The 16,168-nt window shown below is 42.1% G+C and overlaps 1 protein-coding gene across 4 annotated transcripts; it reads right to left on the bottom strand.

Annotated features, from left to right (window-relative positions):
- Positions 1-95: 95 nt before the first annotated feature.
- Positions 96-14,345, bottom strand: LOC149932934 (rhodopsin, GQ-coupled). Of its 4 annotated transcripts, none has more exons than XM_090155726.1 (8): positions 13,800-14,345; positions 12,127-12,452; positions 2,797-2,982; positions 2,371-2,727; positions 2,065-2,299; positions 1,525-1,570; positions 519-877; positions 96-446 (listed from the first exon to the last, which is right to left on the bottom strand). In XM_090155726.1, the coding sequence occupies exons 1-8, from the start codon at positions 14,170-14,172 to the stop codon at positions 184-186; spliced, it is 2,145 nt and encodes a 714-aa protein (XP_090011852.1). In that variant the 5' UTR covers positions 14,173-14,345; the 3' UTR covers positions 96-183. The 4 variants fall into 4 exon arrangements, with proteins under 4 accessions (XP_090011852.1, XP_090011853.1, XP_090011854.1 ...); XM_090155727.1 differs by having other exon boundaries at positions 1,525-1,564; XM_090155728.1 differs by lacking the exon at positions 1,525-1,570 and having other exon boundaries at positions 238-446; positions 2,050-2,299.
- Positions 14,346-16,168: the final 1,823 nt, after the last annotated feature.

The following is a 16,168-nucleotide window of genomic DNA, read 5'->3' as shown; positions in this document are numbered from 1 at the left end:
TATCTTATTTAACAGGCATGAATACATTTAAATAATTTTTATTAACAAACAATAAAATACAAACACTTAAAAAGGTCATTGACAGAAAGGTTAAGCAACGTGTTGGTACCTGAAATCCTAACGCAAATTTATAGTGTGCTAAAACCCTCAACAATATTAACATTTGCCCTTCACGCTTGTCGCTCAAATATGAAAATAGAGGGAACTTCTCGTTTCCAGAACAAAATCGCTGACGACAGGTCGATCGTCATTTATACAGGTATTTTGATACTTTCTGACGCAATGATGACCAGCGGCGACCTGCTGACCGCATCCTTCCGAATGACAATTACGCAAATGCCTGGGGAAGGGGCCCTCATCCGGCGGGTATTTCATTCTGTAACGGGTTGGCTGGGGCCGCTGGTGTCGTCTACTGCCGCATGCAAAATGACAGCATCCTGGACAAGCTGTAAGAAGCCCAGCAACAAAATAACTAAATGGATTCGGAGGCTTTATAAATTGAGATTCTCGCGATATACCTCTGGGGCAAGTTGGACATCCCTGGCAGACGATGCACCCCTCGTGGGTTGTTGATCTGGTGCAGAAGTTAAGTCGAGGCGCTCGAATGCGGCCGAACTTCCGTCGTCCCAGGATGACCGGACTTTGGACGATCTCGTCGAGTTCGTTGACCTCGCAACTGGCCGCGGCTCCGTTAGCCGCGGACGAGAGACATCGATCTTGAACGTGGTAACAGCAGAGATGCTCACCGCATTGACGAACCGATCCTCCGCTTCCTCCGGAATTGACCCGGCTGCCGCCGCTGCTGGACCGTCTCTCGCTGCCCAGCTCATCATCTCCGGGATCTCCAAGCTGCAGCTTTTTGTTAGGGCCATGAAAACTGGAAAAGGAAAAAGATACGACAGCGTTATCGAGAATGACACCATTTTGCTTTCATTTCTAACGCGCCGATGGCATGCTTGACGTTATTTAATTTTAAACACGTAACTTTCACGACCTATTCATCTTTCCCCGAGTTACCTATACTTTGAAGTATACGCGAGAATGTATACATTTCTACCATGAATATCGAACTATATCATGACCGTTTCTACCATCTCGTCCATCTGGGGCCAGGATGGTCGGTGATTACGTAAAATCACCGAGGTAGGCATTTGTCGTTGACTCGATCCACAAAATATTTCCGGGATTGCGAATTTTAATCGTAGAAAATTACTTATAATCCTTAGAAAAATGCCTGTACTCTAGAAGATCAGTTTATTATCACAAATAAAGGTATTTGCAAATTGATGTTCATATTTTAACCTATTTTTGTTCAATAGAAAAGAAATGTATTAAAATTTGACGAATTAATTTTCGCGGTAAGCGTGGGAAACATTTTTTGAGCGACGGCGGGTGACCAACGGCATAATAAAGAAGCCCCTCCCATCCCCGCGATTGAGAAAACGATTACCAAAGGCAACTTGATATTCATGGTAGAAGGAATACATTCATGATATACGTAATCTTTTATTTTACGGCACCTACCGATAGTTGGAACTGATGAAGTTTGTTTTGTAGACAAAAGCTGTAGCTTTGAAAGGAAAAGGGTACACGTAAGCGGGAAAGAAAGAAAAAGAAAAGGCAATGTTAATATAAATGAAGTAAAAGTTCTAATTTGGGAACTACGAAATACTATTATCAGACTGTCTAAGTGTTAACCCGATAAATTAGCCCGAGAATTTATATCGTTTCTCCCGTAGGCCGTACTATGGGGAGAAAGTAATGAAATAGAGACGAATATTTGGAGCTTAATATATCCCTTGATCCTGTTTTTCGCGCCGCGGGAGACCTATCGCCGGGTATTAGAGGAAGACCAGTGACAAACCCTTCCGGGTCCCGGGCTGCCGGATTAGAATTTGGACGAGTGATGCAACAACTTCTCGGCCAGTAGCTCTAAAAAATCCAATTTCTATTTCAAACGGATTTTTATCTATAGAGTTTGTTGTTGACCGCTCTAATGTCTTAAATACTCTGCTTAATCTAAGAAAGAATACGAAACGGCGAGCCTACGTTTTTTGACTTTACCTTGCGTCGATGACCTCAGAGAGCCGTCTCTGAGGTCACTTCGTGGACAGCAATAGAAGCAACCGCAAGACACTAGTTGAACCACTCTTCGTCGAAAACTCCTTCGATGGGGCCTCCTCGATAAGACGTAAACGACGGGGTCCAGAACGAAGTTCAACGCCAAAAAAATATCCGCCAACCGGTAAAAAGGATGATCTTTTTTGTGGGGACTCGCTTGGGCCATTATTATCGTCACCTTAATCAGAACCGTAATAACCATAATCGTGAAAATACTATTAGGTTAATCTTGCGGTAATTTGTAATTACCATTTGAGGGACCCAACCCGTGACGAAAAAGACGCTGAGAATAATCATTAATTTGGCAAAAGAAATCTCTTCGTTAGTGGCGTGGTTAAAGTCGCCCCCTCCGCTGCCGCCATTCGGTTCTTTCTGCTGCTGTTGGCTATGGTAACTTCCGCTGTGCGAGAGCTGCCGGCTACTTCCGGATGTGGTGGCGCAAGCTCGTCTGGCCGGGCAATCCTTCCCCATGCGGCACAATGCTCGGACTACGGCCAAATTGCAACCCGCGATGACAATGGATAGGAACATTCCAAAGGAGAACAGGACGTAGGCGTAGGCTACGTGGCACGGTCTTCGAGCGAATCGATAACGGATGCATGGCGTCTATACGGATAAAGTTGTAAAATTGAGGTTGGAGTTGCTTGGGGAATTCGCGACCCGGATGGAACGTACCCTTTCGATTCTGTTTCCGTACGACGGTTGGGAACCTGAGCTCAGACGCGGCGAGGATTGCTGGACGTTTCTGACGAAGTCGTCGTTGTAGTACAGGCCGAATCCGAAAAATGGTAAACAGACCAGAACCAAAACCACCAACCACAGCATAAATATGGCTCGACGAATCCTCGTTAGCGTTACGTGCTGGAAATAAACTGTACGTCATTACTTGGCCTTTGAATGAATTAGACAACGTAAAATTGATCGTCCGATAGCATTGCATTTATGAGTAATAAATTATTTTACCCCGTTAGTATCGAATACACGAGAATCCCGATTTTTGCGCTTGCCAATATTATCATAATGAATATTTATTTGCTCTATTTTGTTTTGTACAAATCACTTTTAAATCAGGGAGGAATACAGTTACTGGATCCGCGAGCAGGATTAAATAGAAACAAAAACTACACTTTCTCTGATAGCGAGATAAACATCTATCTATCTATATAAATAAAATCTGATGTTTGTATATATATATATATATATATATATATATATATATATATATATATATATATATATACAAACATCAGATTTATATATATATATATATATATATATATATATATATATTGGTTTGTTACCTTCTATGCACGCCCAAGATAATTGTCCGATTCGCACGAAATTTGACCTGTGGCATTGTGGCCCCTGCCGTCAGGTTTTAGGGGCGTCTTGAGATTGCTAACCTTCTCTGCACGCCCAAGATAATTGTCCGATTCGCACGAAATTTGACCTGTGGCATTGTGGCCCCTGCCGTCAGGTTTTAGGGGCGTCTTGAGATTGCTAACCTTCTCTGCACGCCCAAGATAATTGTCCGATTCGCACGAAATTTGACCTGTGGCATTGTGGCCCCTGCCGTCAGGTTTTAGGGGCGTCTTGAGATTGCTAACCTTCTCTGCACGCCCAAGATAATTGTCCGATTCGCACGAAATTTGACCTGTGGCATTGTGGCCCCTGCCGTCAGGTTTTAGGGGCGTCTTGAGGTTGCTAACCTTCGTAGTTTTTGACCACGGGACAAAAAACGGGTGACCGCAAGACCGAAACCCCTGACCTCGCGCTGTCAAGAGACGCGGGTATACAGTGACACGGGAGTTTATCTCTCTGGCTCTAATTGCCTTACTTAGCTGCTGCATGGCACGAACTTCGACCATGGACACTATACAGTGTCCATGCTTCGACCCTTTTCGCTGACGTTCGTTCTCTTTTCACAGCCCCCCCCCTCTCTATCTTTGTCACGTTGGCACCTTTGCCCGGGTACCAGGGCAGCAGGGGGTGCCATATGAGAGACTCTCGGGGGGGGGGGGGGGTGCAAATCAGAACGATTAAACTTGAAGAAGACGGACCCGTGAAAACTTCTACACGGTCCTGGGGGGTGTCACAAAACACTGCCGCCGCCCCGGGGACCCAGCCTTCTTAAGCCGCCACTGTGCCCGGGCCGTATTCATTCCACGCATACCCATTATACCAACCGATATGCCATTTGATTTTAAACGCCTACACTTTCCAAACAATCTTAGCTTCGCAATGACAATTAATAAAGCGCAAGGTGCGGGAATTAATTTAGAAAACCCATGCTTTTCCCATGGTCAGCTTTAAGTGGCGTGCTCAAGAGTTGGAGCTGAAAATAAGCTGTACATACTTACTCCGTACGGAGAAACTACAAATATTGTGTACAAAAACGCTTTATCATAATTACATCTTACACTAATCAAAGAAAACAAATATATGTTAATATTACAAGATATGATATTTTGCACTATTAAACGTTTGCAATTTAAAAAAATTACTATTTACTATTTAAAAATAATTTAATTTGCATATTTAAAGTAAAGTGCATGTTGTTTCCGTTTTCTAAACCCCAATTTACTCAACTAGGTGAAAACTAGTATAATATAAAAAAGAGAAAGAGATAATTATCAATGAACTACAAAATATTTACAATGTGTACATTGGAAAAATTAAAATTGAATTTCAAGTTTACGATACAGAATTGAGGAGCCGCCCTACCGACAATAAAGTTCTTTAATAAGGAAGAGATAAAATCGCGCTTATTTAAATGGATTTATGGGAGAAGCTAACTTCCAGGGTTATTCTACTTTATTATTTTCCGTAAAGTATATAAAGATATCGTTGACCTTTGGTATAATTTTTTTATAGCTCTTCAAAAAGGATTTTCCGGCATATAATCTTTATTATCGCGGCAGAAGCTCCGCATACGTTCGCGTCCATTTTCTTTGTTGTCAGACGACACTATAGGACATGGTTTCCGGAATAAAATAAGTCAGGCCTTGACATAGAAGTATCAAAATCCTTACTTTTTTAGGCATTAAAATCTCGGTTAAAATTCACGACGCCAGGGCTGTTTATTCGGATTGATATTCTACTGGTGTACGCTGATAGGCGGGAAAGAGCTTGGCAAAGCTTGGAGGAATAGTAGACGTTATTCCTAAAAGGGGAAAGGGTCGCCTTCTCTATAATCTCGGAGAATTGTAACGTGAAAATTCGAATTAATTTCATTGTAATAAGTTAATAACTAATCCGTTATGTCATTGAAAATACTTAACAATTAAAATAGGTCAAAGGGTCGCTTAAAGAGAAAATCAACCCCGAAAAAATATATTACGCGAGACAATTAAAAAAGATATAAGATTTCTAAAATTCCCGCGCTTTTTTAGCCTCTTCCTCTAGTATAGAGGAAAGAGGCTGTTACTTTCGTTGCTGATGTAGGCGGTGGTGGTGAAGGTGAATGATACAGTGTAAGCTAGGATACAGTACAGGCTATAACTCCGTATAGGACCCCGCGAAATGACGAATGCTATTCAACGGCACTCGATATAAATTTAATTCAGGCGTCATTCGATTGGTATTAGTTCTCTCTATCTAACTATGCCAGTGGTGAGTCGCGGTTTTTAATCAAAGGGGGATATTTTGCGCCCCGATTGGGAATTACGACTTATAGGACCCCGGGAATCAACGAATTCTCTTCAACAGCATCCGATATGAAGTTAATTCAGGCGTCATTCTATTGGTATAGTTCTCTCTATCTACCTCTGCCAGTGCTTAGCCGCGGTTTTTAATCAAAGTGGTAAACTCCAGAGTGCTAGGAGGAAGAGGCTACTATTGTGATTGTGCCATCTTGTTTGTTTTTAGTGTGCTAGTAAGTTTAATTTTTAAATCCTGGTCTGCCATTTTGTGAAAAAAGCTAAAAGGAACACGCAAAAATTTTCTCCGATCTCCATCACGATCTCGTTCCGTTTCTCTGTCGAAATCGGCAGATCGGTTTTGGGTGATCTCGGTGCACCCGAGATCAGGAAATGGAACACGCCAATCTTGATCGGAGCAGATCCGAGCACGCAAATGAAACAAAATGTTTATCAGAGCGATCTAGAGCGCTCGAGAGCAGTCAAATGGAAAACGCTACTAAATAACCACACATGAGTTAACTGTTCAAATAAGATGGGTATATCGGGCTGAGAGACGGACTACTTGGTTACTTTTCGATTACAAACTCGGCGGGCAACGGCAGCTATGTCAAACAGACTTATAAATTGCTCTTTTCTTATTTAACGTCTTCGTTTCTGGCGTCCTCCCTGGAGACCCGGAAAGCGAGACCCACTGTCGTACGACATTGGACGTTTTCTTTGACAAGTGGTTTGTTTGTAAACGATAATTGACGCGCCTGAAGAAAAAGGGGAGCGGGCCGATGTTTATTTTGACCGTAAATGGTTAGCGCCGCCATTGTTGTTCGCGCGGGTCTGCCCCTTACTGTGACCCTGGCCTATATCTCGACGACAGGGACCTTCCCCGCATGATTTCCGAGCGGGGCGTCTCAGCCAACGCCACAATATATCTAGCCCGATGCGATATTGTTGTTGTTTCCAGGAATCCCCCGCGACGCGTTCGGATATACGACGAACCAAATCGGCTCGACAGTTTCTCAAACGTTTTTCTACAAACTTTGTTTCGTTAGCTAAGAGGATAGCCTCGTAATTTGAAATGTAATTTTATTTTTCGTTTCTGCCTATGACAGTAGGGTCTGATTAATCTTACGTTCCGTAGCGACTGAGAAATAAGACATCTACGTGATAGATTTTATTTTATCTTCGGGTGAAAATTGCAGTTTCTATTTACATCCGCGCATCAGCTTCTCTCTCTTTCACTAGCCAACTTTTATCCTTTGATATTTTCTTGGATACGTTTTGTCGGCTCAGCTATTTACAGTCAAAGGAAGAGACCGATTCGATAATATCGTACAGAAGCCCAAAGGCTTATCTCGTGGGAAGTCTCGTTCGTATTATGAAATCGTAATTTCTTCGAACTAACGTAATGTTTGCGCGTAATTGGGCAACAGTAACACTGCGCTGCCGTGCAAAGCACAAAAGCATTAACGACCAAAACCAAAATATGGAGAAAACCCGCGAAATTCAAACTTTCTTTGCCTTAAGATACCCCAACTTACTTCTTTCAAGATTATATATAGTAGACTTGGATTTTTCAACTCAAATTATATTCTGGTACTAAACAATTTACAGGTCAAACGATATTTCAGAAATATCATTAAAACCATGTCTTAAAACGCGAAAAAATGCGTTTTGATTTGACTTTTAAAGAAAATAAACACATTAATGCGTTTTTGGTTTGAAAATAATGCAAAAACGTAAAATAATGCGTTTTGCAACAAGTCATTTCTCTAAGACCAAAAATTTTAAATTCGAAAATTAGTTCAAAATTGAATTTAACGTATAAAATAAGGAGAAATAAAACGAAAATCTGTAAATCGAAAATTTGGTCGTTAATGCTTTTGTGCTTTGCACGGCAGTGCGGTTAAAGGCTATTTTTCATATTTATCGTTAATTACAAGGAATATATTAATTTAAAACATGAATATCGAACTTAATTAGGTAGTTTGCCTTCAGTCGCTAGAAGGGAATGGATTCGTTATAACGACGTTGACAATCGCCGTCGCTCAAAAATTGTTTTGATGGGCAAGGTTTTGAAACTTCTTTAGGCCCTAGGGTTCATTGCCAAGGTTTATAGGCGCGAAATTTCAATGTAAAATTGTAATATATATCTTTTCGATTGAACGAAAATAAGTAAAAATAATAACAGCAGATACCTTTATTTATGATTATAAAATTTATTTGTTTGGCAGGTTAAAAGGAGCAATTCCGATATTTATAGATCGAATGAACGACCAACGCCTGTAATCTGATTGGCTTAAGTAATTACGTAAAACGCCTAAAGGCACCGCCCATTCTAGCGCCATTGGTAGAAAGGGTAATTATATTCTTGGTTGAAATGAATACATTCGTTGAATTACTTAACTTCGCGATTCTGCCACTAGGTTTATCTAAAGCCTAGGGTTAACTGGCGCTAGTTACGCCAATTTTTTCTATTTCGAATATACTTCCTTTAAGCGTAATGCAAACAAACTCCTAAATATTCGTAGGAAGGCGATATCTCGACCTCCCAAGAAATCTGACATATTTTTCCTTTTTCATTTTCGCGAAAGGGTTTTTCTGTAAATATTTTGTCAAGACCGCTCGTCTAACAAACAGCCTAAATACGTCGAAAATTTCGTAAAATTTCAAATTGATACGCGATTTTGAAGAAAATTGAAGACATTTTTGGGGGCCACGTACCATAAGATGGAACGTAGCTATTCGGGATCGAGACCTGTCCCTTCCCATCACCGCGCTAATTGTCATTCGAGACGTTCCGAAACCTCAAACCGCGCCGAACTAAATATAAACCTACGCTAGCGTACTTTCCACGTGACTTGATAAATATTTCATTCCCTTCTCTTTGTTTGACGTTCTCTAATAAAGGGTCTCGACCATTTTAAAGCACCCCGCAAATTTTCGCCGTACGTATTATTTTACGACAGATCGTGCTCTTTGGCCCGGGTCGCGGATCAATTTTCTTATTCGATATCGGTGAAGGGAGGAATGCCAGGCTGCTTCCGGATTCTTAGGAATTTTAAACGGATTATAATCAACCAAACCCCGCCTTACGCGGTAGCCGCGATGGCATTGAGCGAAATTTGGCGAGTTTTGCGTTTCATTTTCGTCGGTTGAAGTAATTTAATATATCCGCTAACGACCGAGTCGCCTTTCTGAGAAACAAGGCGGACATTTTTTAGTCTTTTCTTCGAATATAATGACGTCTCGGCTGATTTATGTATTTCGCTGAATTGAAGACGTAGAGTCGCGAGGGCTGAACGAAAGCTTCTAGTAGTTTCTCAAAACATAAACTCTCTCTCTCTCTCTCCTCAAACTAGGTTTTTGCGAAGAACAAATTGCTCGTTAAATCCATCGAAGATCTCCCGCGGGAGTGTATAATCCGTCCGGGGTCTACGCCTGGAGGAAGGCTTCCCGGCCACCACACCTATAGGCCACCCCCGCCAGCGAATGATGTCGCAATCGGAAATTTCTATTGATCGTTTTTTCTGCCCTGCCTAGTCAATGTCATCAATCGCGATCGCTTATCGTGTGACACATGCAGGGACGCCAGTGTACTGTTAAGGAAACCTTTCTTCGAGGGCTAAAGGTCAAATTTCCTTTCGGACACCCCCTTTTCCATTCCCTTTCCTGAGCAATAATGAGATGATAGAACCCCCGCTGGCCTGCCCCGTGTCACGTCTTCGAATTTGTTCTCGGTCGGATGACCCACCCTTTCTCCGTTTTCTCTACGTAGCGAAGGTGGGCTCGAAGGCTATTTTAATCTTACTCGACGATTTCATCGCGTCCACTACACCTTGCAGGGAGGACGGGTGCTATTCTATTAAAGATAAGCTCCATCTACGAAGGGCAATCTCGAAGCGATGAAAATGTCTTTTCAAACTGTCTCCGAGTTTACGAAAGAACGGTCGCCCCTATCCGCGTCGTATTCCCAGTTTTATGGGGAAAATTTATTTAGTATCCACGTTTAACTTGGCATTTTTCTATTAGTTCCAAACATCGTATTAAATCTTCGGGATTTTACGTACTGAAAGATGGGCTAATTAATAGAGATGGCTCGATAAATTGCATTTTACGCGGTACAAAATGTCTCAGTGACGTAGGAGTTGCTTTATTGAAATTGATAGCAAATGGGTTGGATGGTCGCGTGTACTTCAATGGGAGTTAGTGGCTAGACTTCGAACGGCAATTGGGTTTTTGACCTCCACCCGCGGTGGCTACACGGTCAAAAATGATGAACCCATAGAAAACCCTTTCATCGTATATATTCGAGTTTCTGGCTGGTCTTTCCGTCCTTATATTGCGTCAGATGCCGCCTATATACGATTGTATACAGCTTCCCGCTTTATTACCTTTTCGGCTTTTACGATAGGTTAAATGATACTTCAATCGTAAAAGTCGACATCGACGTTCAGATGGGGAGGGGGAGGTCATAATAGTTAAACTTGGTTTCTCATTTCTCTTAATACTGTGGGCCACGAGGTGGTTCTACGGAATTAATTAAAAATATACGAGTAAACTATTAACTCTATGACGTGTATAAAATATCTTATATTTTGATTAGTTTAATTTTAGTTTTGTCTAAGATTTTATTCCGCTTTTCGCGAGCCCTTTAGCAGTGATGGGCACTCTCCTCTCACCGTGAGATCAGTGAGCGTAATTGAGAGGAGGTGAGATGCTCTAAGATTCCAATGGAGAGGAGCGTGAAATGAGTTTCCCAGCTATGAATTTAAGGGAGAAGAGAGTGAGAGGAAATAAGATTTTTCAAAGTGTTTGGAGTGTGAGTGTAGTTAGTTTAATTATCGAAATGCGATGAGAGGAGTTCAGATAAAAAGTTAGTTTAGGGCGGTGAGAGGAGGTGAGTTTGAGTTTAGATGTAAGAAAACCAAAATAAAGGGAATGTAAAAACATGACGTTTTTGGAAATAATTATTTAACTTTGGCCAATATCGAAGCCAAAATGTACAATTTCATCATATGTTGACGTTAGATAGTTATAAAGAAGGTAAAGATAGTAAATCTAACGTGGAAAGCGGCCAGTGATGGCCGTTGCTCTACAGTGGCGGCGGAAGGAAAATATTAAGTGGGGTACGATAGTAAAAATCCGGGGAAGCCCACAGCGCTCCGATAAAATTAAGTATTTGTATGGCATATTGGCTAGTAATTTACACGACAATAGAAAAGTTTTTTTTGCAAATAGCGAGTCTAATTCAGTATTTAATTAAATCACTTTCTTAATTTATATAATTATATGAATACATTATTATATTATGTATAATATAATTATTATTTCTGAGGGTCTTGAAAAATTATATTCCAAAATGTTAGTTATGAAGTTTTGGAAGGGTATTGGGGGGGGGGGGGGTACAAATTGGTCGAATGTCTAGGAGGGTACAAAGTTCCGCCGCCGCCACTGTTGTTTCACCCATGTGAGAGCAGTGTGAGAACCTGAGAGGAGGTGAGATGCTGGTGTGTGTATCTAGTTGCTTGTCTATTCTAGTTCAGTTTACTGGAAAAATAAATTGAAATATTTTAAATCATGGAGTTGTGGCCATAGATATAATTTCCATATGATTCTGTTGCCATTTAAAATAATATTTTCGATACCCCCAACAACACCCCGAAAGTTGAGGTTCAACTGATTTTCGTTAGAAAAGGGTTCCGCGTGGAAAAATGGTTTGAAAGCCACTCAAAGTTTAAAGAATCAGTACTCCCTGCAAACACCTGAAGTATATAGTTTACTTCGGGATTACTAAGAAATTCGCCTAAAGAAAGTTATATACGGGCTTATTTTGAAAGGCACTTAAGGGATTTATAACCGCGCGTGTCTTTAATAATAATGTCCCGCAACATTTTTGGAATTATATTGGTCCCTCGAGATCCAACTACTAAGGTTTCCGTTTAGCTAAGCATTACTAAGGGTTGACCCGAAAAGTCATAGTTCCTCAATGACGACCTTGCGTGGTTTAAGTAATTTAAAGTTCCGTAAACAACTATAACGTCCCGCTCCTTAGTTTTAGTGTTGGCGACCCAAATCAAGAAACGTCGGCGTCTGCCCTTCATTAGCGGCACCCGCTCACTTATCCCCTGGAGATCAGAATGTTCCCTCTCAGCTCTCTCTCTCTCTCTCTTGACTATCCTTTTATTTCCTCTCACTTTCGGAATTAATTGAGTGATTCGGTGTTAGAAATCGAGGCTCGCTGTTTATGTAAAAGCCATTAGACGTTTCCCCCGCCATTATTCCGAGCGGGCTTCATTTCCGATTAACCTAATTGCCTCCGCCGAGGACACCGCCAGACCTCGAGGGGGAATGAAAAAAGATCTCTTACCTTATGGTATAGGAATGGCCTGGTCAGTGCCAACCACCTCTCGACCGCCATGACGATGGCCACGCATCCGGACGACAGGCCGAATGTCCTGAGGAGGACCCTGAGAGCGCAGAACCAACGGGTGGCCACGAGTTCGGGCGCCAGGTAGAGCTGCGTGTACATGAGAGCGAAAGACCCAACCAGGGCGAGAAGGTCGTGCCAGACCAAGCAACGGATCATCAACGTCTGTTTACGATTTCGAACCGTTTCGCCCCTAGTTAGCAACACCAGGGCACCCACGTTGCCACCGATACCCAGCAAGTAGAAAACTGTGATAAAAACTTGACCTACCAAAGACAACAACCTGGTGTTTAGAAAATTACAATTTTATCGCTTCGCGATGGTCGGCCTATAAGCGGGGACCCCGGGAATGTGTCTGAAAGATTTCAGACCTTATGAGAGCTGTTATTACTGGAGATAATTATTCGATTCCGTACTGTTGAATATGAACTATTATGCCGCTTACGCGCAGGGCTGGACTTAGAGATCCTGGGCCCATAGGAAGATAAGGAGTCTGGGCCCCCTTCTCACGCGCTGCATTTACTCTTATCCCTGGAACTAGGCTATGCCTGAGTTTCCCTGATTCAGCGTAGAAGTATGAGCTCTAAGGTTATATATATATTTTTTTTAGTCGATTGTGACGTGTGAAACAATTCAGTCCTCTCGTCCATTTGATTAATCAGGGCGAGATATGTGTAACGGCCACGCCAACGGGGGGATACGTGGGGACAGGGGTGGGGACACCCGTGGCGGTCGTCCTCACACGGCCATCCACAAACTCTGCCACCCAGACGCTTGGGATTACAGGAGTACGCCACTACTCCCGGCTAAGGTTATATTACTAAATAAAAGCTCTTAACAATCGTCGACTAAATATGCGATAATTATGCAACATTGCGATTTAAGGCTGCGTCCGTAGACTGCCAGGCAGAAAGTTTGGTAATTTTAAAACAAATCTTCTACCTAGGAATCCGAATTTCTCCAATATAAATTACGATTGATATTATAGATTTATGCCTTTGAATACAGTCACTGGAGGGCCCCTTCCAAGGATGGGCCCCTAGGCCACGGCCTAGGTTGGCCTAGGCGGAAATACGGCACTACTTACGCGTAGTCATTGTTAATTACGATTCTTGTTTTTCCGTTTTTCTTTCGGAGAATTTGCGGAGCGGCGTTTTTCAAAGTTTTGAAAAGCTATGTTTGTTTATACGCGTGTAGGTTTTCGCTGACGCGCTCTTGGGATTGAAAGAAGCAGCTGGGTTTAACATTTCACCGCGCATTCTAAAGTCTCTGGTTTTGCAAGCGGGAGACGCGACGGGATCTAGTCAAATACAGTTTACAATTATTTTGGGATCACCGACGCGTCTTCCCCTGATGGTTCTGATCACTCTGAACTTGTCAGGTTTGACCCGTTTCTGAGGTGACAAGAACTGCGTGACAGGTTGCTGTTGACGTGACGCTATTAAGACGCTTACATTTTCCGAATTCACGAAAGATTTTGTTTATTCAAAGCTACGTTTAACCGCCTCCAATTACAAAGCTATATTAATCCGTATGTCTTGCCGTTTACGATTCCACTAGGATCCCGGATTTCCGGTTTAGGCCTATACTTATATATGGTAGAAAGTTCTTACCCGTGAGTGAGACGTGCCTGGATGAGATGGGATTTTTGATCAATGGTGGAATGCTCGTAGCGGTCGGTACTTGCCGGTGCTGTAAATTGGACGTTGTATTGGCCACGTGGTCCGCCACGAAGATCGACAAATTGAAGAGAAAATTGCTGGGGTCCAAGACATTTTCAATCGAGGATGAGGTAAAATTGACTAGTGACTGGTCATCGAAATCGTCAATTAAGCCCGTCGTTCGCTGCCCGTTCGAGTCCTGATCGATTAGCCCCGCTAGACCCGACGAAGGTGTGGACGAAAGATACGACTGAGTGGTCGTTTCGCTGGCGTCTTCTTCGTAAGGACGGTCCCACAAAAAACGTAACAGCGCTTCGAAGTCCATTCTTACTCGATGAAAAAAAAATACCGTTTAATTACTGGCTACCATTGATAATGTTCCCCGTGCAAGGATAACGCTCATCTCGAGAGATTCCATTCAATCATTCATACGGAACCGAGATGAGATAAGAGCGGCTTTTTGGGGTATCGTTCGTTGACGCGTCCGATCGTGAAAGCAACAAGTGTCGCTCTCTCGCTGACTCGGGCCGCAAGCTGGATGAGAGAGACACACGTCCGAAGAACTCAGTCTTTGATCCGGCGGATGAAAGCGGGGATTCGCGAAAAGGCGAGGGGCCGAACGAGTTGGATAGAGAAGCTGGAGAGGCGCGTTTCTGCCTGACAGCGATGTCGAGGCTGCGGGAAAGAGTAAAGTCCGCGTCAAGCCGAGTCTCGACAGTGAACGGGGTGAGGCGGGCGGCGCGTGCCTGCCGGGACCTCCCGCGCAAAGTATATCGGAAAAGCGGCGATTTTTTTTCATCGTGTCTCAGTGACAGGCGCGCGGCTCTCGGAGCTGTAACTCGGACATTTCGCAGGCCGCCCTTTTCGTCAGTTTTTACATTTAATGTCTCGCTTCGCTTCCTTATACTCTCTACTGTACTTGATTTCTTTTAAATAAACACTTGTTTAAACATTTTTGCGCCTATAGTTGTAGGCCTTGGCCACTTTTGGTGATCCTGAAAAATAAGAGCGTCGGGTTACGGGCTGAAAACCCTTTCGGAACAGAATCGAGGAGCCATCGTGGTTCAAATCAAAAGAGCTTTATAACGCAAACCCTCCCCTCCCTTGAAACACATTCTTACGCCCAAATGAACGACATTTAGAATGTTTCCATTGGTTGACACCATTGCCAAAGGTACAGCGGCGCTTGGATATCTGCAAACTGGCTCTCAGTATATAGAGGGATAGCAAATCATAGCATATAGCTTCGTCGCTGTCTGTGCTAGGAAAATGGAGCCCTCTATATAGTGGAGCGGGCGGTTAAACTGAAAAGCGTAATTTTAGAATTAAACTATAGTAATTTAAAACTTAATTAACTAACAATATTATAACGGTATTTTTAGGTTTCACGAATGTAGATGGCGGTTGAAACAACGAACTATATTCGCATTTGACAACTTGTTTTAAATCCTTAAGATTCCGCTTCGTATTTGTAAAGATAATTCGTCACCAGTGTTTGAAAATTTATATTTAAATTGAAGGGTCTCGTCTAAGGCTAGGCGCCCACTGGCTCTCCGTTTCGTATACGTCCTGCCTTCCACAAGGCATTATCTCCGTTACGAAGCAAAGGCTTGTGAAAGCTAGGACGGAGAAGTTACGAAGAGCAGTGAGACTGTGAGCGCCTAGCCTAAGTTGCTCGTTAATGGCGAAGGACCTTGGCGATAAAAATCGGTGTTGATAGACGCGATGTAAATAATTTGGATTTCACTTTCGCCCGCGGTGAAGTGGAATGAATTACAACCCTTTAAACTGGAAAATAATATTTTCTCATCTTCAAGGTTTTAAAAATGAAAGAAATCGAAAATTTCTAAACCATATTGTTTTTATTTAAAAGGAAAATTAAACTTCCTACTCTTTCACAAATTCACAAAATTCATGATTTTTTTATTTATCTTTATATATTTATCAGTATCGTGTGTATATAAAGGAGTTTTTTTGGGGACTTATTTATCAATATAAGGGGGTGGGAGGATGACATCCCATAAAACATTTTTTCTTCAATACATAGTATTGTATAATTATTTAGAGATGTAACAGTTTACATACACGAAGGTAGTACAATCGAAAAGAATTTAAAAAACCAACAAAAATTGGTTTAAAAACATTTCTTATATTAATAACAAATGTACATTAACTTATTTATTTTTATCCCGTTTGTATTTCGCCACTTGTCAGTACCATTCTCAGTCACCTTTTCAATTTGTTAAGACCAAACATACTTATTTTAAACTTTTTTACTTTTTTGTTTCAAGCTTTTAAAATTACAGATTTTTGTTGAAGGT

Source organism: Leiobunum rupestre, chromosome 8, assembly GCF_980474605.1.
Source record: "Leiobunum rupestre chromosome 8, qqLeiRupe1.1.hap1, whole genome shotgun sequence".
Taxonomy (NCBI): Eukaryota; Metazoa; Arthropoda; class Arachnida; order Opiliones; family Sclerosomatidae; genus Leiobunum; species Leiobunum rupestre.
This window is presented reverse-complemented; position numbering and strand designations above follow the sequence as displayed.

Coding starts and splice junctions, on each gene's coding strand:
- LOC149932934 (XM_090155726.1), bottom strand. CDS start 14,172: ATGGACTTCGAAGCGCTGTTACGTTTTTTGTGGGACCGTCCTTACGAA. Junction 2,983..12,126: donor GGCCATTCCTATACCATAAG/GTAAGAGATCTT, acceptor GTTTATTTCCAG/CACGTAACGCTAACGAGGAT. Junction 878..1,524: donor TTCATCAGTTCCAACTATCG/GTAGGTGCCGTA, acceptor TTCCTTTTCCAG/TTTTCATGGCCCTAACAAAA.